This window comes from Astyanax mexicanus, chromosome 19, assembly GCF_023375975.1.
Source record: "Astyanax mexicanus isolate ESR-SI-001 chromosome 19, AstMex3_surface, whole genome shotgun sequence".
Taxonomy (NCBI): Eukaryota; Metazoa; Chordata; class Actinopteri; order Characiformes; family Acestrorhamphidae; genus Astyanax; species Astyanax mexicanus.
In genome coordinates this window covers 2,272,989-2,294,127 of record NC_064426.1, presented here as the reverse complement: position 1 = coordinate 2,294,127, position 21,139 = coordinate 2,272,989, and the positions used below count along the sequence as shown (strand labels likewise).

The following is a 21,139-nucleotide window of genomic DNA, read 5'->3' as shown; positions in this document are numbered from 1 at the left end:
TCAATGTCAAATTGCATGCCCATGTGTCAGACTTAAATTCAATTAAATACGTACTTTTTTTAAGAAGCATTTCTAAGAAATGTCCAGACAAATACATTTTAATCTTAGGTTCTTCAGAGGTTTTTGTGAATCTGGCTCCAGGTCTGCAAATATTCTGCTGCTTCAACGTCTCCAAACTCCTTGCAGCTTCGTCAAACTGCGCTAAACATCATTTTTATGTTTCTACAGCCATTTATCTGACTCTGTCCTCCTCAGCGGTCCAGCAGGAGTTGGAGAAAGAAAGAAATAAAGATTGTTTTCAGTGCTCCAAACTAAAGTTCCACTGCTCTCACTTTGCTGTGATTGTTGCACATTGCTGTGCAACCTGTTCTGCACAGGTACACAGGTGTGTGTGTGTGTGTGTGCAGGCGCGAGGTTGCTACTGCATTTACATATCAGGTAATCAGGTAATATATGTTGGTTACACAGTAACATTAACAGTCAAATAAATTGCATGAAAATAAAGTACATGTAAACTTGTAAGTAAAATGTCTGGCTTGATGCAAGTGCTTATATTAAAGGTCTCTTTTACTTGGTGCAACCGACCCCATGTTTATTGCAATGGTAATTCCAATAATTCATGAAGTGGAATGATGCTTAAAAGTGGGAGGTGAAAGAGCTAAACTCTTTATATAAGGCTAAATATTCACATTACAGGCCTTAATGATCAATTCAAAACAAAATCAAGTCAGAACTGATTTGAATATTTGGACGATGTAAAGCCAGGTTCACAGTGAAAAATAAAAGTTTAATCGATTTAAACTTCTTACAATACAGGGCTTTGAGTGGTCCAGTGGTATAAAAGCACTGTCACTATGATCGGAAGATCGCTGGTTCGAATCCCAGTCTTGCAGCTTGCCATCAGCTGCCAGACCCCCGAGAGAGCACAATTGGTCTTGCTCTCTCTTTGGGTGGGTACAGTAGATGGCGCTCTCTCTTTCCCCTCATCACTCCTAGGATGATGTTGATCAATAATTCAGTTCAAAATGTGAAACTCATATTATATAGATGTATTAAACACAGAGTGATCTATTTTAAGCATTTATTTCTTTTATTGTTGATGATTATGAAGCTTATAGCCAATGAAAACCCAAAAATCATTGTTTCAGAAAATTAAAATATTATATAAGACCAATTGGTACTTTTGGCAGTGTGAAATTGGACATTTTGGCAAAGTCCTGCTGGAAAATGAAATTCGCGTCTCCATAAAAGTTGTTGCCAGCATGAAGTGCTGTAAGATTTTGTGGGAAAACAAAACTGCACTGACTTTAGACTTGATAATAAAACACAGTGGATCAACCCCAGCAGATGACTGATGGCTCTTATATAATATTCAAATTTTCTGAGACACTGATTTTTGGGTTTTCATTGGCTGTAAGCCAAAAATAATCATCAACAATAAAAGTAATAATCGCTTAAGATAGATCACTCTGTGTTTAATACATCTATATAATGATATATGAGTTTCACATTCTAAACTGAATAACTGAAATAAAGTAACTTTTCCAATTATATTCTTAAAAATAAAAAAATGAGATCTGTGTAAAATTAAGTAAAAAATTCTGATTCACTTCAGCCTGGTAATGTGAACGCGGCCAAAAAGAGAAAAGAGCTAAATTTTCTTTACTGAGTACAGAAAAAAGAACAATTAAAAGGCAGTTTTGATGCTGCGTTCCATTTCAATATTTTATCTTCTTCTATCTTTTTCTAACTACTTGGCCTGTGTCTTTCCTGTCTTTATTCTTTAAGTAAATATATTTCAGATTTAAATAACATAATTACATCATCAGATGCTCAGCATCCTCATCGTGGGGTAGATAAAATGTAAAATAAGTGAATAGGGGAGGTCAGCAGGGAATAGGGTGCATTTAAGTGAGCTTAATTCTCTGGATATTGGAACAGATCCCCCTGGAGGACACTATGCACTATAGATTATGCAATACCTTTACTTTCTAGACTTTATATTATACACTATATATTCTCTCTCTGATGGAGTGATCTGTAACCCTGCGGACACTGTGAGCTCTCGTTATGGGAGTGTGCGCTGAGGCGGAGCCTTGTTAACCCAGTGGCCTGCATCACGGTGATATCCAGCTGTCTGCTGGTATTCTGAGTGTGTGTGCACTGAGTGTGTGTGTGCACTGAATGTGTGTGTGTGTGTATGGGTGTGAGAGAGTCAGTTCGCTCCATCCTCTCGCGCTGGGCTCTCGGATCGTCCCTCCTTCACACTGCCAGACTGCTTCTTCTGCTTGGTCTTGGACTTCTTCAGCATGTGCACCTACAGAATATAATATAATTTTTACCCTAAAATATATTCAGTACCATTCAAATGTTCGGACACACCTTAAATTCAGTGTTTTTCATTATTTTAACCCTCCTGTTATGTTACGGGTCAAATTGACCCATTTAAAAGTATGAAGATCTAGGAAAAATAGTTCAAAGGTTTTATTCAGTATAAAACTTCTTCTGCTTGCCTTAATTATTGTAATCAACATATAATAACCATCCCCTGCAATAACTCAAACTAAAACATAATCCAAAGTTGTGTTTTAATGTTAGGTAAAGCTATTATGCCTAATATTTTGTTTTCTTTTTTAAAGTAGTAAAGCAGTGAAACATAAAAAAAAAAAATATTTTGGAAAAACAAGCAACATTATTGCACTAGAAAAAAAGGAATTTCAAGAGCTTTGAAAGTATCCTCAATTATAATGATGGAACTGGCACTAATCAGGACCGCTCCAGGAAAGGAAGAGCAAGAGTTCCCTCTGTTGTACAGGATAAGTTCAAGTGACCAGCCTCAGATAAGAGAGTATTTTTGGTTTGTTTAACACTTTGTTTAAGTTACTACATGATTCCTTATGTGTTCCTTCATAGTCTGATAGATCACTATTCATTCACTATGTGTCCACACTTTTGACTGCTACTGAGTTTATTGTACAATAAGCCAATCCCGTACCTTTGGTCCAGCAGCGGAGATGATGATTTGTCCGGGTGCTTGAATCCACGGCTCCCCGTCCACCTGCACTGGGATGGGTTTGGTCACTGTGATGCGGATGTAGCTGCCCTGGGCAATCCGGATCCCTGAGCGCAGCCCACTCTGGACCTGACCCTGAAACAGACCACCACAGAGACACAGCTATTATTATTATTATTATTATTATTATTATTTGATTTTATTACATTGGCACACTATTAGCATGGGAGTATCAGGCACAGCAGTGCTGCTGGAGTTCTTAAACACCAATAAACAGCCTGTTGACTGAGAATAGTCCACCAATACCGTTCTACTCGGTGATAAAACTCTTGCATCAGGACAGCAATTAAAAAAACAGTGAGTTTTTAGGCTTCCTCAGTCACATGACATCATCGCGTTCATTAGCTCCTCCATTTCCACTTGCTGTTGTGTTTTTTTACGTGGATCTCCGTGGAAATTGTGGCACGCCCAATGTGTAATTACGGTGTGCGGCAGTGGACAAATAGCTATTTTATTAAACACAAAAAGACGAAACTCAGAGATGTGCGTCCGAACGGGACTAAAATTACCGGAGGAGCACGGAGTTCAGAGAAAAACAGTAGATAATTCAGCCTGTAATTTTCTCAGAGGACGAAGATAAAAGAGAAAACTACCCAGAACCCCCTGAGAAATGAATCCTGTACAGATAGGGCATAAGGCAAGCGCATTATAAGGTGTAAGCTTGTAAGCTGTAATGCTTAAAGTAATAAAGGATTCTTATATTTGAAAAATACGGTATTTGGTACAATATTTTTTACGAAGAGAGAGACAGAGACTTACCATGTGTACCACTCCAGTCACTCCCACTACTTCCAGCATACCATCATCTATTCTAGGCTTCTCAAATCGAGAGTCACTGTCTGATCCCCACAGATCAGCTCCTGATCCCCAACTGCAAACAAACGTACACTTATACAGTATAATGCATGTGAAAGAATTCGGCAGCTTCAATAAAAACGTTATTTATGGTTCCTGGTAACTTTTATCTTCATTCCGGGTGCAACCATTTCTTTGATGATGAGTATATGCAAACATAAGGACATTTAATCTTAATTTTTATCCATATTTCACCTGGGGATGTTGAGGAAGATGAGTCCCTCTATGCTGGGCAGCTCTATGTCCTGCTTATCCACTTCCAGTTTCAGGTCTTTATGGAGGTTTCGAGTGTGACTGAGCTTCTGCAGGCCAACCTTCACGTACACGCCTTTATTATGAAACCTGCAAAACAAAAAAAAATATATAATATATAACATGTAATACAATCAGGATTTATACAGTATTAGGGAGTCGTAATAAACAGTGTTAGTTTGCAGAGGGTACTCCACAGCAGTGTGTGATAATACGCTCAGGGGCTTTTAGTTTTTTGAGGATGTACTTATACATATGATCACATAGTTCTGAGAGGTGCTGTAATACAGGTAAAATAAGCTGTCTGTACTGAAGAGCTGTTATACTGTAATAAACTGTATTATGGATATTTTTATACAGACAGCAGGTGCTCGTATTCAATAGCCTCTTAAAACAAGCTCTCCACTCGTGGTACACAGAGCGTAGCTGGTAGTTGTAAAGTGTCTGAAGGGCTTTTAAATAACAGAGAGCTGCTTCTAGCCTCTGTAATACTGATACAGAATATATGTGCAAATAAAACGTCTATGTTCTATGTGTGCTTTGATACATTATGAAAAAAATATATAATAGTATAAAATAATATAATTAATTTAAAATAAACCTCAAAGTATATTTACTAGTGACATGCTTTGACAAACAACTGTTTAAATCATACCAGTAAAAACACACAAAAATCAGTCCGAAAAAAAAGATATAAATATAGATTTTTTTTTTTGTACAAATTAATAATGTATGTACAAATATATAAAAAAAAGAACACAAAAGTGCACAGTATATAATATGATATATAGTATAGATTATGGCTTAATAGAATACAAAAGTATTGGGACCTTTGCTTATGCATTTCTTCTTATTTATTTTATATTTAAAGATTAATTTCTAATTTCTCCCATTTTTCTTCCCAGTTTAGCTAGGCTAATTGTCCCACCCATTCAGCTGCTAGTCAGCTGTATATCCCCCATCACTGATGATGCTGTAGCATTACTGAGTAGCATCACAGCAGCGCTAATCCTCGGAGAAAAGCTAGTCTGTGGTTCTGATAAGTCAGCTCACAGACGCAGCCTTGTGCTGATCCACATCACCCTAGGAGTGATGAGGGGAAAGAGCACCATCTACTGTAACAAGAGAGCCAATTGTGCTTTCTCAGGACTCCGGAAGCTGACGGCAAGCTGCATGACCGGGATTCAAACCAGCAATTCAAACTTAGAGTAGCTAAAAGCATTCAATGATTGTGTTCAGCAATGACTGGACATAATATACACATAGTACCAAATACACATAGTGTAGTAATATTACACTGAGACACTGACCTGCTGTTGAATTTGCCTGGTTCTTCTTCTCGAGCGTGATGAAAGTCCAGGCTGAGCTCAGCATCAATCCCCAGACCAAAGTAATTATTCATCTGCACTATCTGACACACACACACATATACACATTTAATTTATACACAAGTCAAAGGCAACATACACACAGAACTCTTTATAGTCTTGGTGAAATGCTGGTAAAGACATACTGGAGGTAAGTGATTCTGTACCTTCGGAGGCTCCAGGAAGCCGTTCTGAGTACCGTCCTCATTCATCTCCTGAGCATCAAACAGAATGGTCCACCTGTCCATCTCCACCTCATCTGCCTCGCTCACTGACACCAAAACGTTATAGGGGTCATCTCCACTGTAGCCGGCACCCCACCTCAGAACCCGCGCCAGGTCATTACCTAAACACACACACACACACACAGAAGAACAACGGATGGATCATTATTGTTATCAGTAATTAGGACTACAACTACACAACTGTAATTATATGGAGATTACAGACCAATTTATTATTATCTTTTCAAGGTAGTATTTCTGTAGCAAAGCAAACACACAGTAATATACTTTTCTATTTGTTTTTGATCTGTTTGGTTCATGCTTTTTATGACTGATTTGCTCAGAAGTACATAAAGAACATTAAACGTAAAATAAAGCAGTAATTCTGCCGACAAAGAAGTACAATCATTTTCCTACAATTATAAACCTTTAACTAGGATGAAATATTTTTATAGATCCAGAATGAGTCTAAACCTAAAATATACATAATTTCTAATATTCATCATCAAACTAAACTTAAGCTCAGTCCTTTATTTAGTTTAAATCTGAGAAACCAACCCATACTGTCTGTACTGGCTGATATTGAGGATCATAGTATATTTGAAACCAATGCTTTCAAGTACTTTGCCAGTATTGCACAAAAATACATAATTAATGTTTAAAGTATCAACAACATATTCCCATTAAATAAAAAATGACAAGATATTTTATTTAAAAGTAAGTATTTTTCTATAATGTGAACTGATTTATAGGTCATTTAAGAATATATGTTTTATATATAAAGAACATTTATAAATATATAAAAAAGTAATATAACGATGTAAATATTATCACTAGTCAGAATATAATAAAATCAGTTATTGTTATTAACAACTATTTTTTCATATTTGGTCATGCTCTGGTAGGTACAGTACAGGGCTGGGCAATTAACAGACAATTCATTACATTTTTCTCTTACTGATGTAATCTTGCATAATCGATTCATCAGGTTATTTTTAAATCCTTTTCACAAATTCTGTTAATATTTTATGTCCAGATATACAGGTGTCTCCCCAGCACATACCAAAAGGATATATATCTTTTTCAATTATTGTGATAATGATTTAAATTCACATCGTCCAGCACTAGTCCAGAATGATAAATCCTCACCTGTGCCGAGAGGGACAATACTAATAGCTGGCTCAGGGCAGGACAGTTTGTGTCTGATGGCTTCCAGCACTCCCAGCACCCAGCCCACCGTCCCGTCTCCCCCACACACCAGCATCCTGAAGTGCGGGACCTCCCGGAAAGTGTGCAGCCTGCACAACATGATAAACCACACACAGGGAGAAGCGTTACATAGTGTAGAATAGAGAAAAAAAAACAGTATACTGTAACTATAACGCGATTCAGAGTATTTTATTCATACATGGCATCAAATATTGATATGTTACTTAAAACATAGGAGCTCTAAACTCCCTAAGACTCGCCCTACAATTAGATTTACTAAAGTTACTGCTTCATTTCTTCATATGGTGGTGCTGTAATTGAATAAATAGGGTCAATAAACCTGTGGTGAGGAATAATGGTTGTTAAATTCTGTGAAACCGACGCAAATAAACCCATAATTCCTGGTATTTGATTATTTAAGAGTATTTTATGCTGTATCTGTTATAATAGATAATAATAGAGAATTGTTAATCTAATAATTATGATATATTGAGTATCACAGAATCACATTATCATTAAAATATCATTAAGAAGTTACTTTATTTAAGTAATTCAGTTAAAAACGTGAAACTCTATATACTATTTTATATAGATGTATCACACACAGAGTGATCTTTTTTAAGTGCTTTATTGTTAAAGGCTTTTATGATTATGAAGCTTACAGCCAATGAAAACACAAAAATCAGTGTCTCAGAAAATTTGAATGTTATATAACATCAATTGGTACTTTTGGCAGTGTGGGCAGTGTGCCAAATCCTGCTGGAAAATGAAATCCTCATCTCCATAAAAGTTGTCAGCAGCAGAGGGAAGCATGAAGATGAAGTTCTGTAAGATTTTGCTATACTTGCTATATTGCTATACTGACTTATACTGATAATAAAACACAGTGGATCAACACCAGCAGATGACAGACATGACTCTCCAAACCATCACTGATCATCAGTAAATTTTACATTTCATTTAAAGGAAATCAAAGGATCAGAGTCTGGAGGAAGAGTGGAGAGACACACAGTCCAAACTGCTCGAGGTCTAGTGTGAAGTTTCCACCAATCAGCGATGGTTTAGGAGACATGTTCAAAGATGTGTATTTAATATTTCATGATCTTACCCAGGTAACGGCCCTCCGCTGGTCAGCTCAAACACCTGATGGGGGTTCAGAAGCTTCCTGAAGCCATAGAGGATCTCTCTGCCCTTCAGGCCTCCGCTCTTCGGATTGACGAAGACCAGCAGGGGAGAGCAGCCCTGGATTAGTTTACTCTTCTGTAAGAGCACACATTAATTTAAAATGTTATTACAGTGTAATACCTGTTCAACAGCTGTCCACTAGAGGGCGCTGGTGTCTGTAGTTTAGTCTCATGCATTTCTATAAATGTTTAAAGACACCTCTGTATTTTAATAAATGCTGCATTCAGCTACTTTAAGTTGCACCGATTGATGACACAGATTTGCAAATACACACACACACACACACACACACACACACACACACACACACACACACACACACACACACACACACACACACACAAACACACACAAACACACACAAACACACACACACACACACAAACACACACAAACACACACACACACACACACACACACACACACACACACACACAATTTCTCTGAAAATATACAGCCCTGGAAATAAGAGAGCACTTAAAAATGCTGCATTTCTTAGATTTTACAAAATTGAAAACCTCTAGAAAATAATTAAGAGGAAGATGGATGATCACAAACCATCAAACCACCAAACTGAACTGCTTGAATTTTTGCACCAGGAGTAAAGCAGCATAAAGTTATCCAAAAGCAGTGTGTCAGACTGGTGGAGGAGGAGAACATGATGCTAAGATGCATGAAATAAACTGTGATTAAAAACCCAAATATTGATTTCTGAACTCTTACAACTTTTAGATCTCTAAAATAGGGCCCTATATTCGTCGAAACTGTTCACCCTGCTTTTGTTGGAGTAACTGTGTCTACTGTGACTGTGACTTTCCATGCTAGATGTATCTAACAAATTTCAGAGATGATGTATGATGACCACATTCACCTTATCCCCACACCTTCACCTGACTTTCTATTATAATTTACTATTTTTTTATGTTATAATATATTTTTTGTAGTTTTGTAGTTCCATAGCTCCATCATACCAGAGAACCCAGTTCCACTGCTCTACTGCTCAACACTGGGGGGTTAAACCCCTATAGCTCTATTGTGAGATAAAACGAGAGTAAATCAGTGAGTGAGAGAGTGAATGAAACCCGTACCATGATCTCAGGTATGACTAGACAGGTGAGCTGCTTGCCGTTAATGCTGGTGTCCCTGGCCAGCATGTAGATCCGCTCTGCTTCAGAGAAACAGCTGATCTGCAGAGCCACCGCACCTGTACCAGCACAGAACATCACACACACACACACACCTGGTCACACACCTAAGAACACACCTGAGCACAGCTCAGCACAGCACGGTTAGAACACTTCACTCTGATGAGGAGGCAGGGTGCGGGGGTATCTGAGGTCAGTGGGTTTGAGAGATCGGGGTCTGTAAATTCAGGACTGAAGCTGTGGAGGCGATGAAGAGCAGCTGCCAGCTCCACCTCGTGCTTCCTCGTGTTTCTAACAAGGAGCACTTTTATAGACTGAGTACAGTGTGTGTAGAACACACTGTAGCAGTGCTGTAGCAGCATACACACACACACACACACACACACACTCATTCAGCAGTGTGTTTATTCTGCTACACACACAGCCAGTGAGCGTCAGCAGGTCTGAATTCAGGCTAAAGGCCGGTATCACAACAATCACTGCCATTAAAAACAATACTAGAGCATACAGCAGCTTCTGTCCATCTCTACCTGTCTAACATTCTCTTTCTCTCTCTCTCTCTATCAGTCTTTCTCTCTCTGTCTCTCTCTTTCTGTATGTCTCTCTCTCTTTCACTCTCTCTCTGTCTGTCTATTTCTGCTTGTCTCTCTATCTTTCTGTCTCCTCTGAGAGAGTATGCCTCTCTTTCTCTATCTCTCTCTATTAGTCTATCTCTCTCTCTTTCACCCTGTCCTTCTCTCTCTATCAGTCTGTCTCTCTCCCTTTATTAGTATGTATCTATCTCTTTTTAACTCTGCCTCTCTCTCTTTTTCTGTTTCTCTCTGTCTGTCTGTCTGCCCCTATATCTGTCTGCCTCTCTTTCTGTCTCTCTCTCTCTCTCTCACTTTCTCTCTTTCTCTCAGTCTGTCTCCCTGTATATATATCTGTCTCTATATCTGTCTGTCTCTCTCCTCTATCTGTGTGCCTGTCTGTCGATCTCTCTTTCTCTTTCTCTCTCTCTCTACCTTTCTGTCTTTCTCCTCTATCTGAGAGAGTCTGCCTCTCTCTCACTCTATATCTCTCTCTATTAGTCTATCTCTCTCTCTGCCTGTCTCCTCTATTAGTCTGTCTCTGTCTCTCTCTTTTACTCTTTGTCTGTCTCCCTCCCCTCTATTAGTCTCTCTGACACTTTTTCTCTCTTTTATTCTCTGTCTCTCTCTCTTTCTGTCTCTCTATGTTGTGCTATTTCTCTCTCTGTCACTCTATCTGCTATCTGTTGCTCTCTTTCACTCTGTCTATCTTTCTGTCTATATGTCTGTTTGTTCACCTGTCTCCTTCTCTCTCTCTCTCTCTCTCTTTCGCTCCATCACACACACACCACATTATCCTCTCTCTCCCCAGAGTCCAGGTGAACGGCAACAGTTGCTATGGAATGTTGCTGCAGTGAAATGATGGGATGGGTTGCTTACCTTGTCCAGCGTACACCTGACTGATAGTGACCAAGTGACCTGCAGAGAGAGAGAGAGAGAGAGAGAGAGAGAGAGAGAGAGAGAATGACTAGGGACTTAGGGACATACTGTCTTTCTGGTCAGTGTAAAAACACTCCTTTATTGGAGTCCATATCAATCCACTTTTTATACACTGAATTTAAGGTTGCAATGTTCTTTTTTTTTCAGATATTTGATAGTTATTGGACATTAAATAATTAAATTAGTATATGGCAAATCTATATCATCTACTGCTCTATAATAAGAACTGGGATTAAGTTCCCAGAGTTCTGTTTCTACCTCTTCAGAAACTCTCTGTTTTCCTGCTGAAAGATCCGAGCTGTACAGGACTAGGACAGTAGTAATTTTAGCTATAAAGGTAAACGGAGACTAACTCTTAATCTCCAGGTGCTGCTGGAGGAGCTGTGTGTACTCCTCAGTGTTGAGATTCTGTGGAAGTCCTCCCAGCAGCAGCTCCACCTGCACCACCCGATTCTGGTTCTCCACGACGTAGAACCGCGTCTGATTCATCTGCCGCAGGGAAATCTGAAACACACACAATCATGATGAATTAGGAACTGAGAAAGTGCAGTTTCAGAACAAACAAATGATTTTCGATTGCTTAACCACACTCACCAAACACACACACACACACACACACACTTACCTTCCTGATCTCCCTCAGCTTCTCCAGCAGCAGCTCCTGACCAGCCAGAACCTGCCGCTGCACTGCAGGACAACCACAAACAATTAATGTACACACTCTGCACACTTTTTTTTTTACACTCACACCTATTAGTAAAAGTAAGCTTTTACGTATCAAATTTTTAAATACAGCTCTGGAAAAAATTAAGAGAGCACTTCAGTTTCTGAATCAGTTTCTCTGATTTTGCTATTTATAGGTTTATGTTTGAGTAAAATGAACATTGTTGTTTTATTCTATAAACTACAGAAAACATTTCTCCCAAATTCCAAATAAAATTATTTTAGTTATTTAGAGCATTTATTTATAATAGGCAGAAAATGAGAAATGACTGAAATAACAAAAAAGATGCAGAGCTTTCAGACCTCAAATAATACAAATAAAACAAAGTTCATATTCATAAAGTTTTAAGAGTTCAGAAATCAATATTTGGTGGAATAACCCTGGTTGGTTTTTAATCACAGTTTTTGTTTTCATGCATCTTGGCATCATGTTCTCCTCCTCCACCAGTCTTACACACTGCTTTTGGATAACTTTATGCTGCTTTACTCCTGGTGTAAAAAATCAAGCAGTTCAGTTTGGTGGTTTGATGGCTTGTGATCATCCATCTTCCTCTTGATTTTATTCCAGAGGTTTTCAATGAGGTAAAATAAAAAAAAAACTCATACTTTTGAAGTGATCTTTTATTTATAAGCTGTATACACACACATGAATTTTATTCCTAAAATAAATATATACCTTGTTTGCTGCTCATGAAAACTTCCATAAGGTTGAAATGTTCAGGGTTTTCATCCTATACATTTATAGACACACACACACACACACACACACACACACACACACAGCTAGTTTTAGCTAAACAGTACCATCTTATCTATTATACATTATATTATGTATTATCTAGTATCATTCAGACGTGTATACCAGTAATAGTGTTGATTAAAAGGTAAAGATGAAGGACTGTTACCTGTTTGCCGAGCTGAATCAGCACTTCTTTCAGGACAGAGTCTACAGTACTGCTCTTCCCAACAGTGATGGATATATAAGCAATACCAGACCTGCATCCAAAACACACACACACACACACACACACACACACACACAGTCTCATATTACATCACCAATCATAAACTTTAAGTTATAATCAGAACACACAGGGAAAACCGCTCAGCTCAAATTTGGAGGGTGGGGTAGTTTGGGTGGGAAACTGGGTGATGTATGGGTTTAGGGGCGGGGCAGGAGAGAGAGCTGATTGGGCCGAGCAGTGTGCCTCTGATAGCGGTAAGACACAGATGGCTGGATGTCACCAGGGAGGCGATATTATTGATTTATTTGCATATTGTGATTGCTATCTTACACACTATATATATACATATTATATATACATATACAATAATGGGCATGGTGTTCTGGGAATGAGGTGTTCAGGTCCATTTCTTGTGTACTGCTATCTTGGCAACATAAAAACACAGGTGCGCCACTGACTGTATAGAACCTAGACAACAGTCAGACGTTCTATGTGCTCTCTTGGTAACAAATGAGCACCACATGTGCCTATACCATCACTAATAAGAGATGGAGGTTATATAATTGAACTGAACTAAAGTCTATAATACATTTTTTGCAACATATATTTATTAAACGTATTAAACATTTATTAAAAGGTTATTTACTTTTCAGAGACTGGTAGGCAGCGTGTCCTGATTCTTTCCCTCATATTCTATGAATTCTATAAATTGCGTCTTACAAATGATGTGTAAAATAAATTTCTTCTGTTTTGTTTCTGTATTGGTTTATAAGTTTTAAGTATTCCGACAAATGCTTATTCATTGTTTCTTAATAAATTAAGGGTCATAAAAATAGTTTATCCTGCTTTTGCTGGAGTAACTGTTTCTACTTTCCAAAAAATACTTTCTACTAGATCATTCTACTCATCCCAGAAGTATTAGATGGCGGTCCATCACTCCAGAAAACACATTTTGGGCACTTTATACTCCCCTATAGCCCATGCCTTGTATTAGACATGGTGTCAATAGGTCAATGCAATGGGTTCAATTTAAGAGTAGAATAAAATAGACTTTTAATATTGTTCAAATGAAGATCAAACATTAACATGCAGATGTTTAAACATATTCAAAGAGACAGGGGTTTTCATAGGCTGGGACATGAGAGTCTTTTCTCTGTTAAATGTGACTCAAGAGTATAAACTCCTCTCGAGGTCAGTCCACAGCAGGGTTAGATATCTGTACACTCCTGCAGGTGATGTGTGCTGAGTTGTGACTTTAATATGAATAGATGCAATAAAGGCTCTGCTCTACTTTTGTGTTTTATTGGAGAGTTACGCAACAGCATTACTGGTAGACTGTCATTAACCTCAGGCTGGAGTAAGCCCGACTCCGTCACTCCTGTAATGGAGCAGGAGGTACACACACATCACTTCTTGCATAAGCGCTGTTTTACGACACTCTGCGGAGTGATGAAAATATGAAAATACGCACGACGCACTTTAAAACACATTTCAGCAGAAAAAAAAAAATAAAAAATCTGAGATACACTACTGTTCAGGCTGTTATTTTTATTTTATCCTTTTTCTTAGCAATGACTTTATTTCCAGTAGACCTCTAATTCTTCTCTTCTCTGCTGAAACTGAGTCTTAAGACTTAGTCCTTAATCATGTTAATCTGAGCTTAAGGTTAAAGCTGCTGTTTCCATGTGGGTCAGCCAGACGTCTTCCTGTAGCAGTTTTTATTTCCACTAGTTTCCAAGAGATTTTTTAAAGGTGTAGGAAACAGTACTCATCGCTCTCTGTCTTCATCTGTAATTTCTCTAAAGAAAATAACTCCTACTTTTAATAGTTACAGAGTTCTCTGTGTTTCTGTGTCTTTTTTTATACAGTTAATATTATGAAAGTGTGAATGTGCTGTGTGTAAGTGTGTTAAGTGTAAACCATCGTTTAATAATCCTGTTTCCAAAGCTCAGTTTATTTCCATTGCTAATGACCAGCTTGTTGACACCGAGTGGTACAGCAGTCTAAAGTGCTGCCACTATGATCGGGAGAACGCTGGTTGGAATCCAGGTCATGCAACTTGCTATCAGCTGCCGGAGCCCTGAGAAAGCACAACTGACAATTGTCCTTGCTCTCTCTCTGGGTGGGTACAGTACAGTAGATGGCGCTCTCTCTTTCCCCTCATCACTCCAAACGGGTGATGTGGATCAGCACAAGGCTGCGTCTGTGAGCTGATGTATCAGAACGGAGTCGCTGCGCTTTCCTCCGAGCATTAGCGCTGTGATGCTCCTCTCAATACTCAATACTGCATCAGCAACAGTTCAAAAAAAGGCAGAGTCTGACTTCACATAACAATTGTAGGGGAAAAAAAGACCAGCTTGTTTTTTTCTTACACTGTTCAATTTTTTCTAGATTTTAGTTCATTTTTCCCCCTTAAAAGCTTTGGTAATTTACTGCTAATTTTCATACCTTTTAAATTAATGTTTTTGTAAAATTTTAGGTTATTTACCGAACTTAACGGCATAAACGGCAAAAATAAACTGATAAAACAAATAACAACAAAAAAAATGGAGGCGTTTTAATACTTGTGAGCATCACTCCAACTAGTGCTGGTGCAATGATGTAATTTCTTCCCAAGCTCCACATTAACCATTTAGAGCCTGAATTAAAATCAGTGGAAAAGAGGAGAAGGAAGAGAACGAGAAAAGAGAAAGAGGCAGATAGAGAGAGAGAGAGAGAGATGCTCTTCTCCTCATCAAATATAAATACTTCCCAGGCTGAGCTCTGAGGCCACGGGCTGCCACTGTAATCCCTAATCCATCAGCCTCTCGCGCTTCCCCACATCCAATAAAGAGACAATAAAAGGCGCTCCGCTGCATCCCACCGCGCCGAGGCGAGCGCGACTGTCGCTGGTCTGTCCTCGAGTCGCCGTCGCGTCGCCAGGCAACAACATTCACAACAGCATCACACCAGAAAAAGGGCTAGTAGGGTGCTTGATGGTCTGTGTATACAACACTCTACTACAGCGAGTCAGACGATATAAACTGCGTCTCTGTGATGTTTGGAAATATCTGTGATGTTTCTTTAAGAGGCTGATCAACTTGCCTCATTAAAAAACATTCCTCAAGAGGATGCTTAACTCTACCGTGGGAAAGAAGCTTTAGTTACACCTTTTAGGTCCCAAAATATACAACATATGCTAGTCGTCAACAAATTTTTCTTTTCAGGATTTTTCAATGTTTTAAAAAAAAAAAAAAAGCAAAAATTAACTAAAACTATAATGACAAAATGTTGACACAATCTTCAATAATAATAAAATGTGTGTCAGATCCTGAGAGCACCATTGTGTTGGGCTACAGTACTGAACGAACTCTAAGCTGATGTATTTGTTTGCTCAAAATAGCATTTCTTAGTCACTAAATGCAAACACACATTTGTATATATGTATATATGTAAATTTCCATGACTTTTCCAAAACTTTCTGGGTATTTTTTGATCAGGAGTGTCTCAGACTGCCTTCATTGAGCTTAAGGTACAGAATCAGAGTCGACTGTTCTACTGGATACCCAGATTGTACAGGAAGTAAAATATCTCACCAGTAGTGCTGAATGGTTTATCGGTTCATTCGAAAAAAAAAGTGACAAATTGATAAGCACAATCGATCCACAGCTTGTAAAAAGTTGCGTAAAAATATATATATAGACACTTGACCCTATCTTTACTCTATTCTACAATCAGTCGTCAGTTTTCTCCACAGAACCACTGTACTCTAGATATTTTAGGTAAGATGACTGTCCTAAATTTGTTTTGTAAAATGCCTGGTCTTGAGGCAATCAGCTTAGAATTTTCTTCTTCTAATTGTAAATAAAATGTAATTTCCGATTTTTTCCCGATCTTTTTATTAAAGAAAACACATACAACTTGTGTAATCAATCTGCAGCGGGAGCCCTGCAGCACAAACCCAGTAAAATATAGATGCTAATTCAGATGGTGAAGGAAGTGAGACGACTATAAATATCTCTCAGGGAGACCGCAGAGGCCACAGGCTACTGTTATCTCTAATCCATCAGTTATAAAGCATTTATAAACAGCTTCCTCACTACTGTACACTACTGAACTGCTCGCACACTCAGATTTAAAGACTATTAAAATATATAACTAAGTCCTAAAGACACTGGAATATCACAGTTAATCTGAATGTTGGAAATGGAAAAGCAGCACATTATACTATATCTATTATACTATATCTATTATACTATATCTATTATACTATATCTATTATATCTATTATTTTAATGTAGAATTATTATACTGTATTCTAATTCTAATCAGCATTAGCTAAGCTGTCTGCTTTTATAGCCTGAGGATAATCCTGCATGCAGGAACTAAAAGCTTAACCTCTACAACATAGTTTGAATAGTTCTACACGATTGCGAAAAACAAGTTTACTTAAAGAACTGACAAAGTTTTCCAAGTCAGTCTGGCTTTTTTTTTTTTGGCACAGCCAATCATTTACTCAGCTTTCAAGCTTTTTTAATATGTTTTGTTTGATATATCAACATTTTTATAGCTCTAAGTTAATAAAAGATTAAAAAGCAATACTTTTTTACTTATTTTTTTGTTCTTTAGAAAGAGTTTTAATCCTTTTTCACTAGTTCCTTAAAATCTAAAAATGGCAATCACAAGGAAAAGTCAGGTGGAGCAAAGAGAGGATGCGTATATATTATAGTAGTATATTTATTAATAATAAGAAATAAACCAAAATAAACATTAAACAGGAAAAACCTACAAAGTAACAAACGTAAAGAACAGACTAACTGATACTGGGACAAAGGGACTATTTATACGCATGGACCAAACAGGAGACAAGAAACACCTAGGGACAGGTAATGAGGGGGTGGAGCTACAGATGCAGGTGGAGGAACATGGTACTGAGGAGGAGATAAAGAGATATAAAAACGGGCAAAGAACGGAAACGACAGGGAATAGGCCAAGGCTGCGACAGGAAAATGTATTTTTTTTAAGCTATATAATATTATTTTTCAGTAAAATTAAAAGTTATGTAATTATTACAATATAATGATTTATAAGAATAAATCTAAGTATAATTTAAACACGAATTCCTGCCACAGTGTATGTATTGGTGCTGTCCAATTAAAACATGTATCTCCAAAACAGCAACTTTACAGTACCGAGATAAAAAGAAGTAAAAATATTTATTTCAGGACATTTTAGATCATTTTTATTGGTCCATTTAAATTTTGGCACAGTGTAAGGGACAGTTCATATGTTTAAATTATGTACAAAACAAAAAAATCAACATAAATAGAGATGCTTGTTTTTCATTGGACAGCGGCGATATTCATTTAAATGCACTTCAAATGCATAAACGCAAAACCTCACCTGAGCCAGCCAGCGCAGATCTTCAGTAGCTCCGCCTCCTGGGGCTTGGCTCGGAGAAGCCACGCCTCCGGTGGGCTGTCCTTAAACACGGCCTTGTTGTCGGGCGTGCCGTTGCGGTTGATGATGTCGTCGGTGAGCAGGCCCTGCTGCTGGGTGTGGATCTGGAGCTCGTAGTCCTGCGGCTCGTCGGGGATGTAGAACGCCCTCAGCGCCGCCTCCTGTCCAAACAGGAAATACAGCTTTCAGAAGGACGAATGAATGTGACTGAACTGGAAATTAGAGGTAGGGAGGCAGACGGCCGGTACTCTGCAGAATGTGACGAGACACCTGTGCTATTAATAGAGCGAGTGTAGTGTCAGTCTAATGCTGATATAATGAGTATTACTATAATACCTGTATTACTGTGCACCTGTATATTCACTACATCTCTCAGCCCAACTTCAGACAAATTATATTAAATATTTACTACATTAAAATTCACATTAAAATGTATTAAATCCATTATTCATTTGATTATAGCAGCCACTTTAGTAGAGTTAGGAAGTTTAGGGCTACTATGTTTCAATGAAAATATCCATATTTGATGCCACGTATCGATACAATGCAATACTATTTATATCTATACTATACTATTTATCATATAGTTTTTATATATATTCTCCCACCCAACTTTAGACAAGCAGTAATGTTTTCCTGGTGGTGGACTCAGGAACATTAGTATCAGCCAATGAGAGAGAGGCCTTCAGTTGCTTAAAAGTTACCCTGGATCCTTTGTGACCTCATGGACTCATGGACATTACACAGCTTGCTTAAAGCATGATCTTTGGTTGGTGGATCACTAGAGAGAGAGAGAGTTTTCTTCCTTGTCGTGCAATGAAGCAGTTCCATAAATCTGTATTTTGATGATTAGACTTATATAAAACAGGCATCACCTATATTTTATTGTTTTTTTCCATTTATTGGAAATACTTGAATCAAATGTCACCTTCATATCTTAGGTAACTGAATCATTCATATATTCAACCCATTCACATTGGTACTAGTGATATTAGTAGTATTAGTAACATTTTTTTTATTATTTCTTCAGAGTTTAAAAATGATCATATGTAACCTTTGATTAGAAATGTAATTTATTTTACAGTCATGCACAGGTCTAATATAAAAAAAAAAATGTAATGTTTTTTTTTTCTTTTTCAATAAACAAATGTGCTTGAATTATCTACTTTAGTGAAAATATGATGAAGTTTTAGCTTAAATATATGAAAAAATAGGGCTCACAAACTTCCAAGCATATATATGTTCCAAGCATATATATATATATATATATATATATATATATATATATATATATATATATATATATATATATATATATATATATACACTGTGTTCCAAATTATTATGCAAATAATATTTTCTCAGATTTTCCAAAATTACCTATATGAATTGCAGTTATTGTAATTTTCCAGTCATCAACTATTATAGTACAATTGAAAGATTTTTGAACAAACTGCCAATGATAACAGTATAATAAAAAAAAAATAATACACTCAAAATGCACTCAAAATGCATGTTCCAAATTATTATGCACAGCAGAGTTTTCAACCTTTTCATTTTTATGAAGAACAAAAAAATGGTCATTTGTGAAATTATAAGCATTAGCAAGTTATTACAAACTGAAATCAAACAGTTTTCCAGTCAAAACTTTATTCTAGGTGATGTTACATTTGCACATAGGACCCCTTGTTCGAAAGGATCTTCTGAACTCTCTAGTTCATTGAATTTGTCAGGTTTTGGATGGTATCTGCTTCAATTGTCTTGCATGAGGACAGAATACCCTCCCAGAGCTGTTGCTTACATGTGAACTGCCTCACGCCATCCTAGACACTCCTTTTGATGATGCTCCAGAGGTTCTCAATGGGGTTGTGGTCAGGGGAGCATGGGGGCCACACCATAAGTTTGTCCCTTGTTATGCCTATAGCAGCCAGAGATGCAGATGTGTTCTTTGCAGCATGAGACGGTGCATTATCATGCATGAAAATGATCTTGCTGTGGAATGCACGGTTCTTCTTCTTGAACCATGACAGGAAGTGCTGTTTGAGAAACTCCACAAACATTATGGAGGTCATCTTTACCCCTTCAGGGATCCTAAAGGGCCCGACAATCTCTCTCCCCATGATTCCAGCCCAAAACATTACTCCACCTCCTCCGTAGCTTTGTTTGCATGGGGTGTCCATCAACCAGCCATCCACCACTCCATCCATCAGGATCATCGATTGTTGCACGGCACTCAACGGTGAACAAAACAGTTTTGAAGTCAGTCTTCATGTATTGTTTGGCCCACTGGAGCTGTTTCTGCTTGTGTGCAGTGGATAGAGGAGGTCGACAGGATGGCTTATGCACAGCTGCAAACCTCTGAAGGACCCTGCATCTTGTTGTTCGGGGGATGTTGGAGGCACCAGCAGCTTCAAAAACCTGTCTGCTGCTATGACAAGGCATTTTTGCAGCTGCTCTTTTAACCTGTTGTAATTGCCTGTTGGAAAGAGTCCTCAATTTTTCCTTATCAGCACGTACACGTGTGTGCTCTGAGTCAGCTACATACTTCTGGATTGTGCGATGATCATGATGAAGTGTCTTGGCAATGTTGATTGTAGTCATGCCTTGACAAAAACACTCCACAATTTGTTGCTTCTCAGCAGCCGACACATCCTTTTTCTTTTCCATTTTGGCTTAAAATGTAGGCTGCTTAATAATGTGGGACAGCCTTCTTAAGTAGTCTTGCTTTTAATTGGACACGCCTGCCAAACTTATTAGCACAGGTGTCTGCAATTGCTTTCAGTGATATAAAGAGCCCTGACACACATCACCATCAATGAGTTTAACTGACAAACAAAAAAAATCTTACCTTATCACTCCTAAACACTTTTTGCATAATAATTTGGAACACAGTGTATATATATGAGAGAGAGAGAGAGAGAAAGAGAGAGAGAAGTATGTTTTCTTGCTAAGCTCCTCTACTTTAAAGCTTTTTGGAGGGGAAAAAACATAAAAATGGAAAAAAAAATGTAATAATCTCACCACCACTTCCTCGTTCTTGGTAATTCTAGGAATGGAGACCAACCGGAACTGGTTACGCTTCACAGCATCGTCGCCGTCGAACACTTTCAGAGTCTGTTTCCCTGCAGGACGTGTTAGAAAAACATTAAACACAGCAGTGCTGCACCCTCCTCAACTGACTATCAGTGTCATTT

At 37.9% G+C, this 21,139-nt stretch overlaps 1 protein-coding gene across 1 annotated transcript in view; it reads right to left on the bottom strand.

Moving 5' to 3' along the window:
- Positions 1–1,809: 1,809 nt before the first annotated feature.
- The window catches only part of LOC103022545 (diacylglycerol kinase theta), a 48,653-nt gene continuing 29,323 nt past the window's right edge, over positions 1,810–21,139 (bottom strand). Inside the window, exons 8-23 of the mRNA XM_022676379.2 lie at positions 20,967–21,067; positions 17,889–18,106; positions 12,447–12,537; positions 12,218–12,272; positions 11,444–11,505; positions 11,172–11,322; positions 10,759–10,797; positions 9,254–9,369; positions 8,089–8,240; positions 6,921–7,069; positions 5,715–5,893; positions 5,491–5,591; positions 4,124–4,270; positions 3,833–3,944; positions 2,996–3,148; positions 1,810–2,317 (exon numbers count right to left, since the gene is read on the bottom strand). Coding sequence (XP_022532100.2) covers positions 2,216–2,317; positions 2,996–3,148; positions 3,833–3,944; positions 4,124–4,270; positions 5,491–5,591; positions 5,715–5,893; positions 6,921–7,069; positions 8,089–8,240; positions 9,254–9,369; positions 10,759–10,797; positions 11,172–11,322; positions 11,444–11,505; positions 12,218–12,272; positions 12,447–12,537; positions 17,889–18,106; positions 20,967–21,067 — 1,928 coding nt within the window. The 3' untranslated portion in view covers positions 1,810–2,215. The remainder of the gene's footprint in view (positions 2,318–2,995; positions 3,149–3,832; positions 3,945–4,123; positions 4,271–5,490; positions 5,592–5,714; positions 5,894–6,920; positions 7,070–8,088; positions 8,241–9,253; positions 9,370–10,758; positions 10,798–11,171; positions 11,323–11,443; positions 11,506–12,217; positions 12,273–12,446; positions 12,538–17,888; positions 18,107–20,966; positions 21,068–21,139) is intronic.